At 47.3% G+C, this 24,406-nt stretch overlaps 1 protein-coding gene across 2 annotated transcripts; it reads left to right on the top strand.

Moving 5' to 3' along the window:
* Positions 1–1,444: 1,444 nt before the first annotated feature.
* LOC144011297 (uncharacterized) lies at positions 1,445–5,383 on the top strand. Of its 2 annotated transcripts, XM_077511578.1 has the most exons (8): positions 1,445–2,368; positions 2,440–2,524; positions 3,196–4,132; positions 4,220–4,330; positions 4,416–4,580; positions 4,664–4,747; positions 4,892–5,053; positions 5,134–5,383. In XM_077511578.1, exons 4-8 carry the CDS (start codon positions 4,220–4,222, stop codon positions 5,347–5,349), a joined length of 738 nt encoding a protein of 245 aa, XP_077367704.1. In that variant the 5' UTR covers positions 1,445–2,368; positions 2,440–2,524; positions 3,196–4,132; the 3' UTR covers positions 5,350–5,383. The 2 variants fall into 2 exon arrangements, with proteins under 2 accessions (XP_077367704.1, XP_077367703.1); XM_077511577.1 differs by having other exon boundaries at positions 1,445–2,524.
* Positions 5,384–24,406: the final 19,023 nt, after the last annotated feature.

Here is a 24,406-nt window from a genome sequence, read left to right as displayed (position 1 = left end):
CTATGGGAAGCTGGAATTCGACTTGGAAGTTAGCCACTGTGCTAACGCGCGCTCCATTGACTTTGAATGGCGGGGGCATAACTCCCGCGCGCCAGTTGGAACCGGGTTTGGAACGAGGTCGCGATTCCGGGTTCCGGTGAAAATGTCGGCTAATCGAAACGGGAAAAATCGCCGCGGATAGTGCGAAATTCGTAGGCGCCGGCGACGCGTTTCGTTTGAAAAGGTTTTTTGTTTAAGTATTTTTTAAGGGCCGTTTTAAAAACGCGGGTGCGGTTCGGGCGAGCGGACACCAGGTGTCGCGTGTGAGCCCGGTCGAATTCCAGGAATCGCGCACGGGTCGTATTCCGTGAACCGCGCCGGTCGGAGTCCGGGAATTGTACTTGTCGTGTTCCGTGAACCGTGCGCGTCGGTTTTCGGGAACGGCGGGGTCGTATTCCGTGAATCGTACGCGTCGCATTCCGGGAACTGTACGGGTCGTAATTCCGTGAATTGTACCGGTCGGGGTCCGGGAATTGTACTGGTCGAATACCGGGAATTGCGCTGGTCGTGTTCCGTGAACTGTACGCGTCGGATTCCAGGAATTGTACGCGTCGGATTCCAGGAACTGTACGGGTCGGATTCCAGGAACTGTACGCGTCGGATTCCAGGAACTGTACGGGTCGGATTCCATGAACTGTATGTGTCGGATTCCAGGAATTGTACTGGTCGTATTCCATGAACTGTACATGTCGGATTCCAGGAATTGTACTGGTCGGGGTCCGGGAATCGTACTGGTTGAATACCAGGAATTGTACTGGTCGTATTCCATGAACTGTACATGTCGGATTCCAGGAATTGTACTGGTCGGGGTCCGGGAATTGTACTGGTCGAATACCAGGAATTGTACTGGTTGAATACCAGGAATTGTACTGGTCGTGTTCCGTGAACTGTACTGGTCGTATTCCGTGAACTGTACGCGTCGGATTCCGGGAACTGTACGCGTCGGATTCCGGGAACTGTACGGGTCGGATTCCATGAATCGTACGTGTCGGAGCCCGGGAATTGTACTGGTCGTATTCCATGAACTGTACGTGTCGGATTCCGGGAACTGTACGCGTCGGAATCCGGGAACTGTACGGGTCGGATTCCATGAATCGTACGTGTCGGAGCCCGGGAATTGTACTGGTCGTATTCCATGAACTGTACGTGTCGGATTCCAGGAATTGTACTGGTCGGGGTCCGGGAATCGTACTGGTTGAATACCAGGAATTGTACTGGTCGTGTTCCATGAACTGTACGCGTCGGATTCCAGGAACTGTACGGGTCGTATTCCAGGAACTCTACGGGTCGGATTCCATGAATCGTACGTGTCGGAGCCCGGGAATTGTACTGGTCGTATTCCATGAACTGTACGTGTCGGATTCCAGGAATTGTACTGGTCGGGGTCCGGGAATCGTACTGGTTGAATACCAGGAATTGTACTGGTCGTGTTCCATGAACTGTACGCGTCGGATTCCAGGAACTGTACGCGTCGGATTCCAGGAACTGTACGCGTCGGATTCCAGGAACTGTACGCGTCGGATTCCAGGAACTGTACGTGTCGGATTCCAGGAATTGTACTGGTCGGGGTTGAATACCAGGAATTGTACTGGTCGTGTTCCATGAACTGTACGGGTCGGATTCCATGAATCGTACGGGTCGTGTTCCATGAATTGTACTGTGTTGAAATTGTGGAATTATATGTAGGCAACCTGGAAATTGACGTGACCGTCTATTGGTCAACAGCTGATTGCAGTGATTGGTTTTTGGTCAGATATGGCCCTTCCCACTAGTAATTTTTGAGCCAATCGACGTTTGGTTTGCCCATGGTGAAATTGTGGAATTATATGTAGGCAACCTGGAAATTGACGGGACGTGTTCCATGAATTGTACTGCGTTGAAATTGTGGAATTATATGTAGGCAACCTGGAAATTGACGGGTTGTGTTCCATGAATTGTACTGCGTTGAAATTGTGGAATTATATGTAGGCAACCTGGAAATTGACGTGACCATCTATTGGTCAACAGCTGATTGCAGTGATTGTTTTTTGGTCAGATATGGCCCTTCCCACTGGTAATTTTTGAGCCAATAGACGTTTGGTTTGCCCATGGTGAAATTGTGGAATTATATGTATAAAACCTGGAAATTGACTTGGATGGGTTTTTTTTTTTTATGGCGGGCGTTACCGTTACACCCCCTTCGCAGTGATTGGTCAATGGCCAGTTGCAAGGCTGGGCTGAGTCTATAAAAGCAGTCGCTGTCAGTGCCGCCTTCAGAAGTCAAGCGAGCAAGCGCAAAAAAGGATGGGTCAATATCTGGAAAGTCCTCCTCCTGATTATGACCAGCAAGGTATGATATTTTTGAATGGCTTTCTTTGCATGTGCACTTGCAAAAAAAAAAATCATGGGGTCTCTGGACAGATGAGACAACTCCACGATGGATCCCGAGCATTGTGCTCACTACACTGGATCCCCAAATGAACATGGCAATGGAAACAAGTCAAGGGTAAGTTGGCGATGTCTACATCCAGGATGGCAACCTAAATTCCTTAAAGATGACGTGTAATTCCTTAAAGATGACATGCAATTCCTTAAAAATGACACGCAATTCCTTAAAAATGACACGCAATTCCTTAAAGATGACGTGTAAAATTCCTTAAAGATGACGTGCAATTCCTTAAAAATGGCGCGCAATTCCTTAAAAATGGCGCGCAATTCCTTAAAGGTGACATGTAATTCCTTAAAGATGACATGTAATTCCCGGAAAGATGCGTTCATATTTGTAAACACTACTCAGTGAATTGCGTTTAGTGTTTTTTTATTTTTTTTTCTATCTAGATTCACTTGGCCATGTTATGAGAGCGGATGGGCGCTTACAGAGCAAATGTGCCTCATCTCCATATTTATTATGTGCATCTTTGGAGTGATGTACCTCATCGTAATACTCATACTTTTCCACTACAAAATCGTAAAATAAAGTCTGATTGTTCAAGAAAGCTTTTCTGAGTCACGCAGTTTTTGCTTTCACCACAAGGTGTCGCTTGACTGGCTAATTGTTAGCGTTTGTGTGTGGGGAGGAGGTGCCTTTGGCCAATCGGAAGGTGATTGGCTGCAGTACCGTGACATCACCAACACCGGACTATTTAAGCCTGCGTTTGTCCAACCCCCATTCATTAGCATCGAAGTGTGAGGGCAAGCACAAGAAAGCGCCGCTGCAGGTTCCAAGGATGAGTGAGGTGAGTTCCTGGAAATGTGCGTCGCCTTTGGGGAAAAGAGTCCGGTTTCAGGAATTCAAATCTCAAGCGAGTTCCCGCTCCAAGAATTCATCCACAACCAAGGTACAGTTCTAGAAAATCTACCGATAGCCGATAGCTTTTCCCTGGCCTCCGAGGCGGGCCCCTTGCGTGTTTGAGGCCCCGCGAAGCGTGGCGGCTGCTTCGTTGCCCCGTCCGTGCCCGGTTCCTGGAATTGGACCCCCAACCAAAGTCCAGTTCCTGGAATTGGACCCCCAACCAAAGTCCAGTTCCTGGAATTGGACCCCCAACCAAAGTCCAGTTCCTGGAATTGGACCCCCAACCAAAGTCCAGTTCCTGGAATTGGACCCCCAACCAAAGTCCAGTTCCCGGAACTGTGCGGAGCGGGACCCAAGCGTAGCTAGCCCCCGTGAGGCCCCGCGCAGCGGGGCCAGGACACCGGCCTCGCCTATGCCCGGTTCCTGGAATTGGACCCCCAAACCCAGTCCAGTTCCTGGAATTTGACCCCAAACCAAGGTCCAGTTCCAGGAATTCTACGGAGCACTCACTCCAGCCCCCAGTAAGTTCTGTGTCGCTATTGTGGAAGACATGACCCACACCCATGTATTATACATTGTTTTTTTATTGTTGTATAGGTGAACGTGAATTGCAATGAGGAGGAGCTCCCGGAAGAACCTTTCGAGCCTTTGACACAGGAGGTTTCTGTGCCATTAACACAGGCCTCCCCGCTGAGAACTACCAAAGATGTGAACAGGTCTGAGCAGAATGTGGGGGCTGGATGGCAACTTTCAAGGGAGCCCGGGGACCTCGTCTCTACTCCCCAGTCCAGGAAAAAAACTGTACACATTGGAGTAATTGAGGTGATATCCAGGAAGTCCCATGTCACTATTGTGGAAGTTTTCCTCCCATTTACCATGTCTTCCAAATTGGATTTTGTCGTTGTATAGATGTACCTGACTGAAAGCGAAGATGAGATGGACGTCATGGAACAAATCATCTTCCCCTTAACACAGGAAGCCTCCCTGCCCTTAACGCAGACGGTCTCCTCCCTGCACTTGGTGAGTAGAATTCCTGGAAGTGGTCCAATCAAATGCAACACTGCTTCATGCCACCAAAATATGACTGTTTCCTTTCTGGTGACAGACACAGACGGGCTCACCTGGGGGAAAGAAGAAGGAAAGGAAGAGTAAAGACGGCAGCAAAAAGTTGAACACATCTGACAAAACAGTGGGAGACGGACAGCAAGTTTCAAGGGAAGCTTCTCCCCAGTTGATGGAAATGGAGAATGTACACCTGAGGGAAGCTGAGGTGAAATCCAGGAAGTCCCATGTCTCCTGTTGTTAAAGTTGTGACCCATAGCTATGTCTTCTATTTTCCTTTTTGTACTATAGCCTGACTTCAGTGACTGGGAAGATGAGGAAAAGATTTTGGAACGTGCCTTGTTCGGAGAAAAACATGTCCAGCGCTTGAACTTTGTGAGTAGAATTCCTGGAAGTAATTCTGTCATTGTAATACACCGACATGTAATATTTCTTAACCCCCGGGGGGGGGTTAGGGTTAGGGTTAACCTTAACCCTAACCTTAACCCTAACCCAAAATATAACATACTGTGTCCTTAGGATCTCAAGTCCCGCAAGAAGAAGAAGAAGATGAAGGAGAAGCTCAAGTTAAAGAAAAAGGACAAAGTCCATCCAAAAGGGAACGAAACACAGCAAAAGAGATCTCCCGAACCAAATTCAGTGCCAACAACCCTTCCAGAAAAAATCAGTCTTTATAATAATGTAAGTAGACTTGGGCTGCGGAGGGTGACTCTAATGTGGAAATCCTAAAATTAAACCTTTGTCATTTTTATGTCTTTCAGGGTCAACGAAGAAAACTCGCACTCACACCACAATTTTATTCCATGGTCAAAACTCTCTTCGAAAGAGAGATCCAGGAAAAGTTGGTCCTGAAAAAAAGGATACGGGAGATCGTGGCTGAACAACCAGCATTTCGACAGCTATGCCATGAGCTGGAACTATCTATTGAGAACATTAGAAACCAAATCCGAATGATGATCAAAAGATGTGAAAATTAAAGTCAATTTGGAATGTTGGAGTTCTGGTGGGTCTTCTTCCAGGTTTTTTACATTGTATGTTTTAAGACAATGCTGCATGCCTCTCACAATGTGTCAGGGTCGGTGGTTCCATTTTCCGCTTAAGTCCATTTCGAGGAATCCAAACCCAACCAAGGTCGAGTTCCAGGATTCTTACCGATCGGCGAAGCGGGCCCCAAACACGTCGAGAACACCGGCATGGTGAGTCCCGGGCTGGGTGGTTCCATTCCCGGCCTGAGTCCATTTTCAGGAATTGAGCCCCAACCAGTTCCAGGTCCAGTTCCAGGAATCCAACCCCAACCAACCAAGATCCAGTTCCAGGATTCCGACCGATGGGCTAAACCTGAGAGCACCGGCCTGGTGGGTGGTTCCGATTCCGTCCCCCGCTTAAGTCCATTTCCAGGAATCCAACCCCCATCCAAGGTCCAATTCCAGGATCCCTACCGATCGGCTAACCTGCCCCGCGAAGTCCACTTCCAGGAATCCAACCCCAAACAAGGTCCAGTTCCAGGATTCCTACCGATCGGCTAACCTGACCCCCAAGCCCATTTCCAGGAATCCAACCCCAACCAACCGAGGTTCATTTCCAGGATTCCTACCGATCGGCTAACCTGCCCCGCTAGGTCGAATTCCAGGAATTCAACCTCAACCGAGGTCAACTTCCTGGAATCCTACCGATGGGCTAAACCTGACCCCCGAAGTCCATTTCCAGGAATGCTACCGATGGGCTAAACCTGCCCCGCGAAGCCGGGCCGAGAGCACCGGGCCCGGGGTGGGTGGTTCCGATTCCGTCCCCCGCTTAAGTCCATTTCCAGGAATACAACCGTAAAAAAACCGAGGTTCATTTCCAGGATTCCTACCGATCGGTTAACCTGCCAGGTAGGTCGAATTCCAGGAATTCAACCTGGAGGACCGAGGTCAACTTCCATGAAAGCTACCGATGGGCTAAACCTGACCTCCGAAGTCGATTTCCAGGAATGCTACCGATGGGCTAAACCTGCCCCGCGAAGCCGGGCCGAGAGCACCGGCCCGGGGGGGTGGTTCGAAGTCGATTTCCAGGAATGCTACCGATGGGCTAAACCTGCCCCGCGAAGCCGGGCCGAGAGCACCGGCCCGGGGTGGGTGGTTCCGATTCCGTCCCCCGCTTAAGTCAATTTCCAGGAAAACAACCGCAAAAAAACCGAGGTTCATTTCCAGGATTCCTACCGATCGGTTAACCTGCCAGGTAGGTCGAATTCCAGGAATTCAACCTGGAGGACCGAGGTCAACTTCCATGAAAGCTACCGATGGGCTAAACCTGACCTCCGAAGTCGATTTCCAGGAATGCTACCGATGGGCTAAACCTGCCCCGCGAAGCCGGGCCGAGAGCACCGGCCCGGGGGGGTGGTTTGAAGTCGATTTCCAGGAATGCTACCGATGGGCTAAACCTGCCCCGCGAAGCCGGGCCGAGAGCACCGGCCCGGGGGGGTGGTTCGAAGTCGATTTCCAGGAATGCTACCGATGGGCTAAACCTGCCCCGCGAAGCCGGGCCGAGAGCACCGGCCCGGGGTGGGTGGTTCCGATTCCGTCCCCGGCTTGAGTCGATTTCCAGGAATTCAACCCCGAACCAACCGAGGTTCATTTCCAGGATTTCTACCGATGGGCTAACCTAACCCCCGAAGTCGATTTCCAGGAAAACAACCGCAAAAAAACCGAGGTTCATTTCCAGGATTCCTACCGATCGGTTAACCTGCCAGGTAGGTCGAATTCCAGGAATTCAACCTGGAGGACCGAGGTCAACTTCCATGAAAGCTACCGATGGGCTAAACCTGACCTCCGAAGTCGATTTCCAGGAATGCTACCGATGGGCTAAACCTGCCCCGCGAAGCCGGGCCGAGAGCACCGGCCCGGGGGGGTGGTTCGAAGTCGATTTCCAGGAATGCTACCGATGGGCTAAACCTGCCCCGCGAAGCCGGGCCGAGAGCACCGGCCCGGGGGGGTGGTTCGAAGTCGATTTCCAGGAATGCTACCGATGGGCTAAACCTGCCCCGCGAAGCCGGGCCGAGAGCACCGGCCCGGGGTGGGTGGTTCCGATTCCGTCCCCGGCTTGAGTCGATTTCCAGGAATTCAACCCCGAACCAACCGAGGTTCATTTCCAGGATTTCTACCGATGGGCTAACCTAACCCCCGAAGTCGATTTCCAGGAATTTAACCCCAACCACCACCCAAGGTCCAGTTCCAGGATTCCTACCGATGGGCTAAACCTGCTCTGCGAAGCCGGGCCGAGAGCACCGGCCCGGGGTGGGTGGTTCCGATTCCGTCCCTGGCTTGAGTCGATTTCCAGGAATTCGACCCCAACCATCCAAGGTCCAGTTCCAGGATTCCTACCGATGGGCTAAACCTGCTCCGCGAAGCCGGGCCGAGAGCACCGGCCCGGGGTGGGTGGTTCCGATTCCGTCCCTGGCTTGAGTCGATTTCCAGGAATTCAACCCCGAACCAACCGAGGTTCATTTCCAGGATTTCTACCGATGGGCTAACCTAACCCCCGAAGTCGATTTCCAGGAAACCAACCCCAAACAACCGGGGTTCATTTCCAGGATTCCTACCGATCGGTTAACCTGCCCGCTAGGTCGAATTCCAGGAATTCAACCTGGAGGACCGAGGTCGAATTCCAGGAATGCGACCGATGGGCTAAACCTGACCCCCGAAGTCCAATTCCAGGAATTCAACCTGGACCGAGGTCGATTTCCAGGATTTCGACCGATGGGCTAAACCTGGCCCGCGCAGCGGGCCCCAAGCGCACCGAGGCCCCGCGAAGCGGGGCCGAGAACACCGCCATGGTAGCACCCGGGGAGGGAGGTTCCGTTTCCGGCTTGAGTCGATTTCCAGGAATTCGACACATCCAGGGTCGATTTCCAGGATTTCGACCGATGGGCTAAACCCGGCCCGCGAAGCGGGCCCCAAGCGCACCGAGGCCCCGCGAAGCGGGGCCGAGAACACCGCCATGGTAGCACCCGGGGAGGGAGGTTCCGTTTCCGGCTTGAGTCGATTTCCAGGAATTCGACACATCCAAGGTCGATTTCCAGGATTTCGACCGATGGGCTAAACCTGGCCCGCGAAGCGGGCCCCAAGCGCACCGAGGCCCCGCGAAGCGGGGCCGAGAACACCGCCATGGTAGCACCCGGGGAGGGAGGTTCCGTTTCCGGCTTGAGTCGATTTCCAGGAATTCGACACATCCAGGGTCGATTTCCAGGATTTCGACCGATGGGCTAAACCTGGCCCGCGCAGCGGGCCCCAAGCGCACCGAGGCCCCGCGAAGCGGGGCCGAGAACACCGCCATGGTAGCACCCGGGGAGGGAGGTTCCGTTTCCGGCTTGAGTTGATTTCCAGGAATTCGACACATCCAGGGTCGATTTCCAGGATTTCGACCGATGGGCTAAACCCGGCCCGCGAAGCGGGCCCCAAGCGCACCGAGGCCCCGCGAAGCGGGGCCGAGAACACCGCCATGGTAGCACCCGGGGAGGGAGGTTCCGTTTCCGGCTTGTGTCGATTTCCAGGAATTCGACACATCCAAGGTCGATTTCCAGGATTTCGACCGATGGGCTAAACCTGGCCCGCGAAGCGGGCCCCAAGCGCACCGAGGCCCCGCGAAGCGGGGCCGAGAACACCGCCATGGTAGCACCCGGGGAGGGAGGTTCCGTTTCCGGCTTGAGTCGATTTCCAGGAATTCGACACATCCAGGGTCGATTTCCAGGATTTCGACCGATGGGCTAAACCCGGCCCGCGAAGCGGGCCCCAAGCGCACCGAGGCCCCGCGAAGCGGGGCCGAGAACACCGCCATGGTAGCACCCGGGGAGGGAGGTTCGGTTTCCGGCTTGAGTCGATTTCCAGGAATTCGACACATCCAAGGTCGATTTCCAGGATTTCGACCGATGGGCTAAACCCGGCCCGCGAAGCGGGCCCCAAGCGCACCGAGGCCCCGCGAAGCGGGGCCGAGAACACCGCCATGGTAGCACCCGAGGAGGGAGGTTCCGTTTCCGGCTTGAGTCGATTTCCAGGAATTCGACACATCCAAGGTCGATTTCCAGGATTTCGACCGATGGGCTAAACCCGGCCCGCAAAGCGGGCCCCAAGCGCACCGAGGCCCCGCGAAGCGGGGCCGAGAACACCGCCATGGTAGCACCCGGGGAGGGAGGTTCGGTTTCCGGCTTGAGTCGATTTCCAGGAATTCGACACATCCAAGGTCGATTTCCAGGATTTCGACCGATGGGCTAAACCCGGCCCGCGAAGCGGGCCCCAAGCGCACCGAGGCCCCGCGAAGCGGGGCCGAGAACACCGCCATGGTAGCACCCGGGGAGGGAGGTTCCGTTTCCGGCTTGAGTCGATTTCCAGGAATTCGACACATCCAAGGTCGATTTCCAGGATTTCGACCGATGGGCTAAACCTGGCCCGCGCAGCGGGCCCCAAGCGCACCAAGGCCCCGCGAAGCGGGACCGAGAACACCGCTATGGTAGCACCCGGGGAGGGAGGTTCGGTTCCCGGCTTGAGTCGATTTCCAGGAATTCGACCCCATCCAAGGTCCATTTCCAGGATTTCGACCGATGGGATAAACCTGGCCCGCGCAGCGGGCCCCAAGCGCACCGAGGCCCCGCGAAGCGGGGCTGAGTACCGCCATGGTAGCACCCGGGGAGGGAGGTTCGGTTCCCGGCTTGAGTCGATTTCCAGGAATTCGACCCCATCCAAGGTCGATTTCCAGGATGTCGACCGATGGGCTAAACCTGGGTTAGGGTTAGGGTTAGGGTTAGGGTTAGGAGTGAAGGTCTGAGCCCTTCCTCTCGCAGGGTAGGGGGAATATCCCCCTCTCCTGGAGCGGAAGGAAGGTGCACGGTCCTTCCATCCTCGGCCCCTCCCAGCGCCATAGTCCCTTTCGGAACGCGCCGGTCTCCGGCGTCCATAGTGGACCACTGTCCATCCACTATCCATTATATGTATATATATTTATTTTTTTATTGTTTATCTGTATATATTTTTTTTGTATCTAGGTTTGATATTTATAATGAGTTAATTAACACTAATTTCCAATTGTAGGGGTCGCCTTTGTTATATAAGTAATAATAAAAAAAATAAAAAAATAGGAAAAAAAACAAAAAAATATTCAAATCTTTTCTTAATAATCAAATTTTGAAAATTTGTGTGCCAAAACGACGTTTCGGCTCGTTCAGAGCCTTCCTCAGGTTTATGGCACAATGAATACAATCAAGTTGCTATTAAGCAGTTATTGAAGAGATGTTTTCTCCTTCGCGACCAAACTCCAACTGAACAGCCGTGAGTCCGTACACAACTAAATCACAAAACTGAAATACATTGTAACAAAAATTATGAAACTGAAATACATTGTAACAAAAATTATGAAACTGAAATGCACTTTACCTAAAATAAAAGTATCCCATATATATACACAGTAAGATTACAATACATTTATACAATTTTTATATATTTATACAATTTTTATATATATTTTTTACATTACATACATCCCAACTATATACACATCTGTATTTTTTTTGTTTTTATTTTTTAATGTAACTGTCTCTATGTACATATTTATAATATTTATATGATATATTTATCTTTTTTGCCAATTTACAAATATTTAAACTTTTATAATATTTATATGATATATTTATCTTTTTAGCCATTTTACAAGTATTTAAATTTTTATCATTAATCTTAATTATCATAATAGTTTTTATCATTGCTAGAGATTGGGGTTAAGGGTTAGGGTTATTCTAGGCCCGAATTAAGAATTTATTAGACCGGATTAGGGTTAAAGTCATGTTTTAGGGTTATGGGATGGGATTAGGGTTAGCGGTTATGGTTAGGGGTTGGGGTTAAAGGATTAGACCGGGTTATGGGTTATGTGTTGGGATTATCATTAGGGTTATGTTTAGGGGTAGGGGGTAGGGGGTTGGTTGAGTTTAGGGTTTAAATTTAGGGTTATGTTTAGGGGTAGGGGGTAGTGGGTTGGTTGAGTTTAGGGTTTAAATGTAGGTGAGGGTTAGTCCCCTCCCAGGGAAATTGGTTGAGATTAGGGTCAGAACGGGGTGAGGGTTCGTCACCTCCCCATGGTTGGGATTAACTCTCCATACGTGACACTCCTCCTAGCGTTCCCCGGTATTCAGCCCAAATGGAATCCGCGTGCCCAACAACCAAATCCAATGCCGTTCAACCGCTTTCCTCCGACTCTCTAACCAACCCATATTTCTCTGTAATCCTGCAATTCTAAGTGAATCCAGACCATGGTCCACAAAATGGGAGACCAATGGTCTGTCCATTTCTTTTCTGTTTCGTATATTATATATGTGTTGTGTCACCCGGGTTAGGGTTAGGTAAGGGGACTGAAACGCCCACAATGAGGCGGAATTGCACGGTCCTACGACACTTTTCCTAACACTCAAGAGCTCCCCCTCCTATCGTCATCCTCGCTTTCCTTCTTTGGTGTTTCTTGCTTTCCTTCTTTGGTGTGTCTGTTTTTTCTTGCACTTTTCTCAACTGTCTGCATGACTTTCCTTCTTTCCTTACTTGGTGTTCTCTGCATGGCTTTCCTTCTTTCCTTCTTTGGTGTACTTTCTTTCTTGCACTTTTCTCAACTGTCTGCATGACTTTCCTTCTTTCCTTACTTGGTGTTCTCTGCATGGCTTTCCTTCTTTCCTTCTTTGGTGTACTTTCTTGTCTTGTTTGACCTGCATTCTTTCCTTTCTTGGTGTGTTGTTTCTCTTTCTCTGGTCGCCTTTGTATCATAAGTAATAATCTATTCACAATATATACAGCGTGCACAATACCTGGATGAGACTCAAATTCGCGACGTTTCGGAGGTTGTTTTTCCTTCTTCAGGCGGAGTCTCACCCGGATGCAGTTTACCGTCATGCCCAGGGTTAGGGGTAGGGTTTTCCCATTGAAAATGAATGGGATTCCAAAAAAAAAAATTGAGGACCCAAAAAAAGTTCGCAATTGGTCTTCCATCGAGCTTCCAAGCTCCATTAGCCTATTAAAAATCATTGCAGATGGATGCCCATATTTGGAAAATCCAAGTACTCATACTCTGCCGATTTAGAGCGCAAACGCAGTACGCCAACGGTGCAGTACCGCCTTTTGACCACTAGGGGGCGGTATTGCTCCATCAAATTTCGCTTTTAATATTTTTTTTTTTTTTTCTTTCCAAAAATATGAAATATGAATATGAGTTGCCATGGGAACGTGGTTAGTGTATGGTTTTGGTCCTTTACCACCTCCCAAATGCCCGTGATGGTTAGGGAACCTAATCATACCCCAACCCCCCGGTCCAAAAAATTGGAATATTTTGGTTAGGGCCCTAACCAAACCCTAACCACGTTACAAATGCCAAATAGCGGTAGGTGAGGTGGCGTCGAGTCGAGGGAGGGACAGGAAGCTCCTAGAGAGGTTGGAAGGCTGTCCCGGGCCTGCGTTTGGGCCCATTTGAAAGGCTTAGCATGGAGCAAGCATCTTGAAACTTGATATACACAAAGCCTAGATGCTGGGCTACAACATATTAAAGAACTAAGTCCGTAGGTCCACGTTTGGGCGGAGGACACAGCGCCCAACGCAGTGGCAGAGGGCCCCTATTGAGAATATGGCCACCTGGATGACAATAGAAGAGGTGAGCGTCGAGCTAGCTGATCCCAAAACATTCCTCCCACCGTCCAGATGAAGAATCTGAATGTTCATGAAATTTGCTCAAGTTTTGACTGCGTTAGAGGAGTGGGAGTGTGTCATTTTGAGACGAAAGGCCCTCGCATACAGATACAGTTGAACTTTGACCCCGGGCGGGGTGGCAGCGTGCTGAAAATCGACGTACACGTTCTTCCTATTGTCCGGATGAACATTTTAAATGTTCATAAACTCTGCTCAAGGTTTTTGACTGTTTCAGAGGAGTGGTAGTGTGTCATTTTGAGCTGAAAGCCCAAGGGCCTGACGTGCAGATGCAGTTGAACTTTGACCCTGGGCGAGGTGGCAGCGTGCTGAAAATTAATCTACACGTTCTTCCCATTGTCCAGATGAACATTCTAAAGTTTTAGCAATATTGGTCAAGGATTTACTGTTTTAGCGGGGCGACAGTGTGTCATTTTGAGCTGAAAGCCCAAAGGCCTGACATACATATGCAGTTGAACTTTGACCCTGGGCGAGGTGGCAGCGTGCTGAAAATCAATCTACACGTTCTTCCTATTGTCCAGATGAACATTCTAAAGTTTCATCAATATTGGTCAAGGATTTACTGTTTTAGTGGCGCGACAGTGTGTCACTTTGAGCCAAAAGCACTCAGTCATCACACACAGGTGACCTTTGACCCTCGGCGAGGTGCCAGCGTGCTGTAAATCAACGTACACATTCTTCTTATTGTCCAGATGAACATTCTTAAGTTTTATCAATATTGGTCCAGGATTTACTGTTTGAGCGGGGCGACAGTGTGTCATTTTGAGCTGAAAGCCCAAAGGCCTGACATACATATGCAGTTGAACTTTGACCCTGGGCGAGGTGGCAGCGTGCTGAAAATCAATCTACACGTTCTTCCTATTGTCCAGATGAACATTCTAAAGTTTTATCAATATTGGTCCAGGATTTACTGTTTGAGCGGGGCGACAGTGTGTCATTTTGAGCCAAAAGCACTCAGGCATCACATGCAGGTGAACTTTGACCCTGGGCGAGGTGCCAGCGTGCTGAAAATTAATCTACACGTTCTTCCCATTGTCCAGATGAACATTCTAAAGTCTTAGCAATATTGGTCCAGGATTTACTGTTTGAGCGGGGCGACAGTGTGTCATTTTGAGCTGAAAGCCCAAAGGCCTGACATACATATGCAGTTGAACTTTGACCCTGGGCGAGGTGCCAGCGTGCTGAAAATTAATCTACACGTTCTTCCTATTGTCCTGATGAACATTCTAAAGTTTTATCAATATTGGTCCAGGATTTACTGTTTGAGCGGGGCGACAGTGTGTCACTTTGAGCCAAAAGCACTCAGGCATCACGTACAGGTGAACTTTGACCCTGGGCGAGGTGCCAGCGTGCTGAAAATCAATCTACACGTTCTTCCTATTGCCAAGATGAACATTCTAAAGTTTCATGAAATTTGGTTTGCGTGGAGTCTGTTGTGCAGATATTCCGTGCAGAGTTTGTTCACGCTCTAAAATGGCTGCCTTTTGTAGTCCAGTGAAGCACCAAATCTTTCCCATATTTCGTCACTTGACAAGTCAAAGTGTTTTTGTAGGATTATCTTGTTCGTGTGTTAGAACCATGGTCAAATTTGCTGCGTTTTGTGGAGTCCAATGAAGCACTGAGCGTTTGTATTTGTGACTTGAAAAGCAATGGTTTTTGAGCGTTTAGCTTGCTGGTGTTTTTGGGCAAGGAAGAGGGCGGTGTTATGTAGCATAATCAACAACCAAAGCTTTTAATCTCTTATATCAGAAATCGAAGGTGTTAGTAGTGTTTTCAGCCGGTCCCGGCGTTTAAAGACTACAAAAATGGCGGCGATTTGTAGTCCAATGAGCCACGTTGTTTGTGACTCTTTCGAGGTGAAAACGGAGGTGTTTTTGCACATTTAGCTTGCTGGTGTTTTTGGGCAAGGAAGAGGGCGGTGTTATGTAGCATAATCAACAACCAAACCTTTTAATCTCTTATATGAGAAATCGAAGGTGTTCGTAGTGTTTTCAGCCGGTCCCGGCGTTTAAAGACTACAACAATGGCGGCGATTTGTAGTCCAATGAGCCACGTTGTTTGTCACTCTTTCGAGGTGAAAACGGAGGTGTTTTTGCACGTTTAGCTCGATGGTGTCTTGGGACAAGGAGGATGGCATTGCTTTGTAGCTTAATCAGCCACCGAATGTTCAAATCGGTTGTTACAAGACAAATCGAAGGTGATTTGAGTGGTTTTGAGCTGGTCCCGGCGTTTAAAGACTACAAACATGGCGGCGAGTTGTAGTCCAATGAGCCACGTTCCTTGTCACCCTGTCGATGTAAAAAGGGAGGGTTTTTTGCACATTGAGCTTGATGGTTTGTTGTGACAAGGAAGATGGCGCTGTTTTGCAGTGCAATCAACCAGCAAAGCTTTAAATCTCAAGTTTAAAGAGACATAGAAGGTGTTTTTTTTTAGTACTTTCAGCTTGCATTGAAATGGTGTTGTTTTCTAGTCCAATGAACCACCAAACCTTTCTCTCTATTGTTACCAGAGTGATTCACGTGGTTTATTGTTAGTTTGAGCTCTCTTGGGGCTTTTATGTCTACACGAAGCACGTTCCCCTCCCCCACATGCCATCAAATACTGAGCATCTTGTGACAACAGAGTCTGCCACCTGTCCTCATCCCCATAAAGGATTAAAATAAAAAAAATATGATGGATTCAAATATGTCGTGAAGGAGAGTGAAGGAGAGCAAAGGTCTGGCTCTGTGAGCGGGGCAAAGAGTTGTCAATTTGATGTCAAGGCGTCAGCTGACCACAATGTAGGTAGCCTGTGACCCACAGTGGTGTGGCAGCGTGCTGAAAATTAGGGGAGACCTTCTTCCTACTGTCCAAATAAAGAAGCTAAATTTGTATTAATTTTGTTCAAGCTTTGACTCTTTTATTTTTTATTTTTATTTTTTTAAGAGAGGTGACAGTGTCACTTTCAGCTTAAAGCACTCAGTCATTACATACAGGTGAACTTTGACCCTCGGCGAGGTGCCAGCGTGCTGAAAATCAACGTACACATTCTTCCTCATGTCCAGATGAACATTCTAAAGTTTCATTAATATTGGTCCAGTTTTCACTGTTGTAGCGGGGCGACAGTGTGTCATTTTGTGCTGAAAACCCAAAGGCCTGACATACATATGCAGTTGAACTTTGACCCTTGGCGAGGTGCCAGCGGGCTGAAAATCAATTTACACGTTCTTCCTATTGTCTGGATGAACATTCTAAAGTTTCATCAATATTGGTCAAGGATTTACTGTTTTAGCGGGGCGACAGTGTGTCACTTCGAGCCAAAAGCACTCAGGCATCACATGCAGGTGAACTTTGACCCTGGGCGAGGTGCCAGCGTGCTGAAAATTAATGTACACGTTCTTCCCATTGTCCAGATGAACATTCTAAAGTTTTATCAATATTGGTCCAGGATTTAATGTTTTAGCGGGGCGACAGTGTGTCATTTTGAGCTGAAAGGCCAAAGGCCTGAAAATACAGATGCAGGTGACCTTTGACCCTTGGCGAGGTGCCAGCGTGCTGAAAATTAATCTACACGTTCTTCCCATTGTCCAGATGAACATTCTAAAGTTTCATGAATTTTGGTCCAGGTTTGACTGTTGTAGCGGAGTGACAGTGTGTCATTATGTGCTGAAAACCCTAAATCCTCACATACAGATGCAGGTGAACTTTGACCCTGGGCGAGGTGCCAGCGTGCTTAAACTCAACGTACACATTCTTCCTAATGTCCAGATGAACATTCTAAAGTTTCATGAATTTCGGTCCAGGTTTGACTGTTGTAGCGGAGTGACAGTGTGTCATTATGTGCTGAAAACCCTAAATCCTCACATACAGATGCAGGTGAACTTTGACCCTCGGCGAGGTGCCAGCGTGCTGAAACTCAACGTACACATTCTTCCTATTGTCCAGATGAACATTCTAAAGTTTCATGAATTTTGGTCCAGGTTTGACTGCTGTAGCGGGGTGACAGTGTGTCATTTTTGTGCTGAAAGGCCAAAGGCCTGAAAATACAGATGCAGGTGAACTTTGACCCTTGGCGAGGTGCCAGCGTGCTGAAAATCAATTTACACGTTCTTCCTATTGTCTAGATGAACATTCTAAAGTTTCATGAATTTTGGTCCAGGTTTGACTGTTGTAGCGGGGTGACAGTGTGACATTTTTGTGCTGAAAGCCCAAAGGCCTGAAAATACAGATGCAGGTGACCTTTGACCCTCGGCGAGGTGCCAGCGTGCTGAAAATCAATCTCCACGTTCTTCCTATTGCCAAGATGAACATTCTAAAGTTTCATCAATATTGGTCAAGGATTTACTGTTTTAGTGGGGCGACAGTGTGTCATTTTGAGCTGAAAGCCCAAAGGCCTGACATACATATGCAGTTGAACTTTGACCCTGGGCGAGGTGCCAGCGTGCTGAAAATTAATCTACACGTTCTTCCTATTGTCCTGATGAACATTCTAAAGTTTTATCAATATTGGTCCAGGATTTACTGTTTGAGCGGGGCGACAGTGTGTCACTTTGAGCCAAAAGCACTCAGTCATCACATACAGGTGACCTTTGACCCTCGGCGAGGTGCCAGTGGGCTGAAAATCAATTTACACGTTCTTCCTAATGTCCAGATGAACATTCTAAAGTTTCATGAATTTCGGTGACCAGAGTGAAGGAGAGCAAAGGTCTGGCTCTGTGAGCGGGGCAAAGAGTTGTCAATTTGACTGTCTTCCAAAAAAAAGTTCAATTTCCCAAAAGTTGCAAGGGTGCCTCTAATTTAAACTAAACTTTTACTTACTTTGTCTACATATGCATTTATTTCACATTTTAAACCAATAATAAAAAAAACAGACAAATGTGTTTACAAACATTTTAATTCAATACACACACTTATCACTTTTTTGTGCAACAAATGCTTTAGCACTTATCTTTGCAATACAGACAAAAAAAAGACACTGGGCACTTTTGTAGCCAGCATAACACACCACATTTAAAGGGCTTTTTTTTTCTTTTTCTTTTTTTTTTTTTTTTTACATGTAAGGCCTGAACCTGAATAGAAAAAAAAAAAAAGAAGGACAACCATTGCTTGGTCTACTTTTAGCTTTGCAGTGAAAATAAGGTTTTCTTCTAAAGCTAAAAATGAGGTTCTGAAATGTTAATGTAAGGTTAATTAATATTGAGAATGTTATAAATGAGATAATGTGAATTTTTTGTACTTTGTGATATTGTGCAATTTTGCCCAGCTGCACTTTAATTTGATGTCAAGGCGTCAGCTGACCACAATGCAGGTAGCCTGTGACCCACAGCGGTGTGGCAGCGTGCTGAAAATCAATTTACACGTTCTTCCTATTGTCTGGATGAACATTCTAAAGTTTCATCAATTTTGCTCAAGCTTTGACTGTTTTACAGAGGCGACAGTGTGTCACTTTCAGCTTAAAGCACAGGCATCACATACAGGTGAACTTTGACCCTTGGCGAGGTGCCAGTGGGCTGAAAATCAATTTATACGTTCTTGCTATTGTCCGGATGAACATTCAAAAGTTTCATGAATTTTGATCAAGGTTTCACTGTTTAAGAGGGGTGACAGTGTGATCATTTTCAGCTGAAAACCCAAAGGCCTGAAAATACAGATGCAGGTGACCTTTGACCCTCGGCGAGGTGCCAGCGTGCTGAAACTCAACGTACACATTCTTCCTAATGTCCGGATGAACATTCTAAAGTTTCATGAATTTTGATCAAGGTTTCACTGTTTAAGAGGGGTGACAGTGTGATCATTTTCAGCTGAAAACCCAAAGGCCTGAAAATACAGATGCAGGTGACCTTTGACCCTTGGCGAGGTGCCAGCGTGCTGAAAATTAATCTACACGTTCTTCCCATTGTCCAGATGAACATTCTAAAGTTTCATCAATATTGGTCAAGGATTTACTGTTTTAGCGGGGCGACAGTGTGTCACTTTGAGCCAAAAGCACTCAGTCATCACATACAGGTGACCTTTGACCCTCGGCGAGGTGCCAGCGTGCTGAAAATCAATCTCCACGTTCTTCCTATTGCCAAGATGAACATTCTAAAGTTTCATCAATATTGGTCAAGGATTTACTGTTTTAGTGGGGCGACAGTGTGACACTTTGAGCCAAAAGCACTCAACCATCACGCACAGGTGAACTTTGACCCTCTCCGAGGTGCCAGCGTGCTGAAAATAAATGTACACGTTCTTCCTATTGTCCAGATGAACATTCTAAAGTTTTATCAATATTGGTCCAGGCTTTACTTTTTTAGTGGGGCGACAGTGTGTCACTTTGAGCCAAAAGCACTCAGGCATCACGTGCAGGTGAACTTTGACCCTGGGCGAGGTGCCAGCGTGCTGAAAATCAATCTACACGTTCTTCCTAATGCCAAGATGAACATTCTAAAGTTTCATGAAATTTGGTTTGCGTGGAGTCTGTTGTGCAGATATTCTGTGCAGAGTTTGTTCACGCTGTAAAATGGCTGCCTTTTGTAGTCCAGTGAAGCACCAAATCTTTCCCATCTTTCGTCACTTGAGAAGTCAAAGTGTTTTTGTATGATTATCTTGTTCGTGTTTTAGGACTATGGTCAAATTTGCTGCGTTTTGTGGAGTACAATGAAGCACTGAGGGTTTGGGTTAGGGTTAGGGTTAGGGGTAGGGTTTTCCCATTGAAAATGAATGGGATTCCAAAAAAAAAAATTGAGGACCCAAAAAAAGTTCGCAATTGGTCTTCCATCGAGCTTCCAAGCTCCATTAGCCTATTAAAAATCATTGCAGATGGATGCCCATATTTGGAAAATCCAAGTACTCATACTCTGCCGATTTAGAGCGCAAACGCAGTACGCCAACGGTGCAGTACCGCCTTTTGACCACTAGGGGGCGGTATTGCTCCATCAAATTTCGCTTTTAATATATTTTTTTTTTTTTCTTTCCAAAAATATGAAATATGAATATGAGTTGCCATGGGAACGTGGTTAGTGTATGGTTTTGGTCCTTTACCACCTCCCAAATGCCCGTGATGGTTAGGGAACCTAATCATACCCCAACCCCCCGGTCCAAAAAATTGGAATATTTTGGTTAGGGCCCTAACCAAACCCTAACCACGTTACAAATGCCAAATAGCGGTAGGTGAGGTGGCGTCGAGTCGAGGGAGGGACAGGAAGCTCCTAGAGAGGTTGGAAGGCTGTCCCGGGCCTGCGTTTGGGCCCATTTGAAAGGCTTAGCATGGAGCAAGCATCTTGAAACTTGATATACACAAAGCCTAGATGCTGGGCTACAACATATTAAAGAACTAAGTCCGTAGGTCCACGTTTGGGCGGAGGACACAGCGCCCAACGCAGTGGCAGAGGGCCCCTATTGAGAATATGGCCACCTGGATGACAATAGAAGAGGTGAGCGTCGAGCTAGCTGATCCCAAAACATTCCTCCCACCGTCCAGATGAAGAATCTGAATGTTCATGAAATTTGCTCAAGTTTTGACTGCGTTAGAGGAGTGGGAGTGTGTCATTTTGAGACGAAAGGCCCTCGCATACAGATACAGTTGAACTTTGACCCCGGGCGGGGTGGCAGCGTGCTGAAAATCGACGTACACGTTCTTCCTATTGTCCGGATGAACATTTTAAATGTTCATAAACTCTGCTCAAGGTTTTTGACTGTTTCAGAGGAGTGGTAGTGTGTCATTTTGAGCTGAAAGCCCAAGGGCCTGACGTACAGATGCAGGTGACCTTTGACCCTGGGCGATGTGCCAGCGTGCTGAAAATCAATCTACACGTTCTTCCTATTGTCCAGATGAACATTCTAAAGTTTTATCAATATTGGTCCAGGATTTACTGTTTGAGCGGGGCGACAGTGTGTCATTTTGAGCCAAAAGCACTCAGGCATCACATGCAGGTGAACTTTGACCCTGGGCGAGGTGCCAGCGTGCTGAAAATTAATCTACACGTTCTTCCCATTGTCCAGATGAACATTCTAAAGTTTTAGCAATATTGGTCAAGGATTTACTGTTTTAGCGGGGCGACAGTGTGTCATTTTGAGCTGAAAGCCCAAAGGCCTGACATACATATGCAGTTGAACTTTGACCCTGGGCGAGGTGGCAGCGTGCTGAAAATCAATCTACACGTTCTTCCTATTGTCCAGATGAACATTCTAAAGTTTCATCAATATTGGTCAAGGATTTACTGTTTTAGTGGCGCGACAGTGTGTCACTTTGAGCCAAAAGCACTCAGTCATCACACACAGGTGACCTTTGACCCTCGGCGAGGTGCCAGCGTGCTGTAAATCAACGTACACATTCTTCTTATTGTCCAGATGAACATTCTAAAGTTTTATCAATATTGGTCCAGGATTTACTGTTTGAGCGGGGCGACAGTGTGTCATTTTGAGCTGAAAGCCCAAAGGCCTGACATACATATGCAGTTGAACTTTGACCCTGGGCGAGGTGGCAGCGTGCTGAAAATCAATCTACACGTTCTTCCTATTGTCCAGATGAACATTCTAAAGTTTTATCAATATTGGTCCAGGATTTACTGTTTGAGCGGGGCGACAGTGTGTCATTTTGAGCCAAAAGCACTCAGGCATCACATGCAGGTGAACTTTGACCCTGGGCGAGGTGCCAGCGTGCTGAAAATTAATCTACACGTTCTTCCTATTGTCCAGATGAACATTCTAAAGTCTTAGCAATATTGGTCCAGGATTTACTGTTTGAGCGGGGCGACAGTGTGTCATTTTGAGCTGAAAGCCCAAAGGCCTGACATACATATGCAGTTGAACTTTGACCCTGGGCGAGGTGCCAGCGTGCTGAAAATTAATCTACACGTTCTTCCTATTGACCTGATGAACATTCTAAAGTTTTATCAATATTGGTCCAGGATTTACTGTTTGAGCGGGGCGACAGTGTGTCACTTTGAGCCAAAAGCACTCAGGCATCACGTACAGGTGAACTTTGACCCTGGGCGAGGTGCCAGCGTGCTGAAAATCAATCTACACGTTCTTCCTATTGCCAAGATGAACATTCTAAAGTTTCATGAAATTTGGTTTGCGTGGAGTCTGTTGTGCAGATATTCCGTGCAGAGTTTGTTCACGCTCTAAAATGGCGGCCTTTTGTAGTCCAGTGAAGCACCAAATCTTTCCCATATTTCGTCACTTGACAAGTCAAAGTGTTTTTGTAGGATTATCTTGTTCGTGTGTTAGGACCATGGTCAAATTTGCTTCGTTTTGTGGAGTCCAATGAAGCACTGAGCGTTTGTATTTGTGACTTGAAAAGCAATGGTTTTTGAGCGTTTAGCTTGATGGTGTTTTGGGGCAAGGAAGAGGGCGGTGTTATGTAGCATAATCAACCGGCAAACCTTTTAATGTCTTCTTATATGAGAAATCGAAGGTGATTTTAGTGGTTTGAGCTCGTCCCGGCGTTTAAAGACTACAAACATGGCGGCGATTTGTAGTCCAATGAGCCACGTTGTTTGTGACTCTTTCGAGGTGAAAACGGAGGTGTTTTTGCACGTTTAGCTTGCTGGTGTTTTTGGGCAAGGAAGAGGGCGGTGTTATGTAGCATAATCAACAACCAAACCTTTTAATCTCTTATATGAGAAATCGAAGGTGTTAGTAGTGTTTTCAGCCGGTCCCGGCGTTTAAAGACTACAACAATGGCGGCGATTTGTAGTCCAATGAGCCACGTTGTTTGTGACTCTTTCGAGGTGAAAACGGAGGTGTTTTTGCACGTTTAGCTTGCTGGTGTTTTTGGGCAAGGAAGAGGGCGGTGATATGTAGCATAATCAACAACCAAAGCTTTTAATCTCTTATATGAGAAATCGAAGGTGTTAGTAGTGTTTTCAGCCGGTCCCGGCGTGTAAAGACTACAAAAATGGCGGCGATTTGTAGTCCAATGAGCCGCGTTGTTTGTGACTCTTTCGAGGTGAAAACGGAGGTGTTTTTGCACGTTTAGCTTGCTGGTGTTTTTGGGCAAGGAAGAGGGCGGTGTTATGTAGCATAATCAACAACCAAACCTTTTAATCTCTTATATGAGAAATCGAAGGTGTTCGTAGTGTTTTCAGCCGGTCCCGGCGTTTAAAGACTACAACAATGGCGGCGATTTGTAGTCCAATGAGCCACGTTGTTTGTCACTCTTTCGAGGTGAAAACGGAGGTGTTTTTGCACGTTTAGCTCGATGGTGTCTTGGGACAAGGAGGATGGCATTGCTTTGTAGCTTAATCAGCCACCGAATGTTCAAATCGGTTGTTACAAGACAAATCGAAGGTGATTTGAGTGGTTTTGAGCTGGTCCCGGCGTTTAAAGACTACAAACATGGCGGCGAGTTGTAGTCCAATGAGCCACGTTCCTTGTCACCCTGTCGATGTAAAAAGGGAGGGTTTTTTGCACATTGAGCTTGATGGTTTGTTGTGACAAGGAAGATGGCGCTGTTTTGCAGTGCAATCAACCAGCAAAGCTTTAAATCTCAAGTTTAAAGAGACATAGAAGGTGTTTTTTTTTAGTACTTTCAGCTTGCATTGAAATGGTGTTGTTTTCTAGTCCAATGAACCACCAAACCTTTCTCTCTATTGTTACCAGAGTGATTCACGTGGTTTATTGTTAGTTTGAGCTCTCTTGGGGCTTTTATGTCTACACGAAGCACGTTCCCCTCCCCCACATGCCATCAAATACTGAGCATCTTGTGACAACAGAGTCTGCCACCTGTCCTCATCCCCATAAAGGATTAAAATAAAAAAAATATGATGGATTCAAATATGTCGTGAAGGAGAGTGAAGGAGAGCAAAGGTCTGGCTCTGTGAGCGGGGCAAAGAGTTGTCAATTTGATGTCAAGGCGTCAGCTGACCACAATGTAGGTAGCCTGTGACCCACAGTGGTGTGGCAGCGTGCTGAAAATTAGGGGAGACCTTCTTCCTACTGTCCAAATAAAGAAGCTAAATTTGTATTAATTTTGTTCAAGCTTTGACTCTTTTATTTTTTATTTTTATTTTTTTAAGAGAGGTGACAGTGTCACTTTCAGCTTAAAGCACTCAGTCATTACATACAGGTGAACTTTGACCCTCGGCGAGGTGCCAGCGTGCTGAAAATCAACGTACACATTCTTCCTCATGTCCAGATGAACATTCTAAAGTTTCATTAATATTGGTCCAGTTTTCACTGTTGTAGCGGGGCGACAGTGTGTCATTTTGTGCTGAAAACCCAAAGGCCTGACATACATATGCAGTTGAACTTTGACCCTTGGCGAGGTGCCAGCGGGCTGAAAATCAATTTACACGTTCTTCCTATTGTCTGGATGAACATTCTAAAGTTTCATCAATATTGGTCAAGGATTTACTGTTTTAGC

Source organism: Festucalex cinctus, unplaced genomic scaffold (genome assembly GCF_051991245.1).
Source record: "Festucalex cinctus isolate MCC-2025b unplaced genomic scaffold, RoL_Fcin_1.0 HiC_scaffold_73, whole genome shotgun sequence".
NCBI lineage: Eukaryota > Metazoa > Chordata > Actinopteri > Syngnathiformes > Syngnathidae > Festucalex > Festucalex cinctus.
This window is presented reverse-complemented; position numbering and strand designations above follow the sequence as displayed.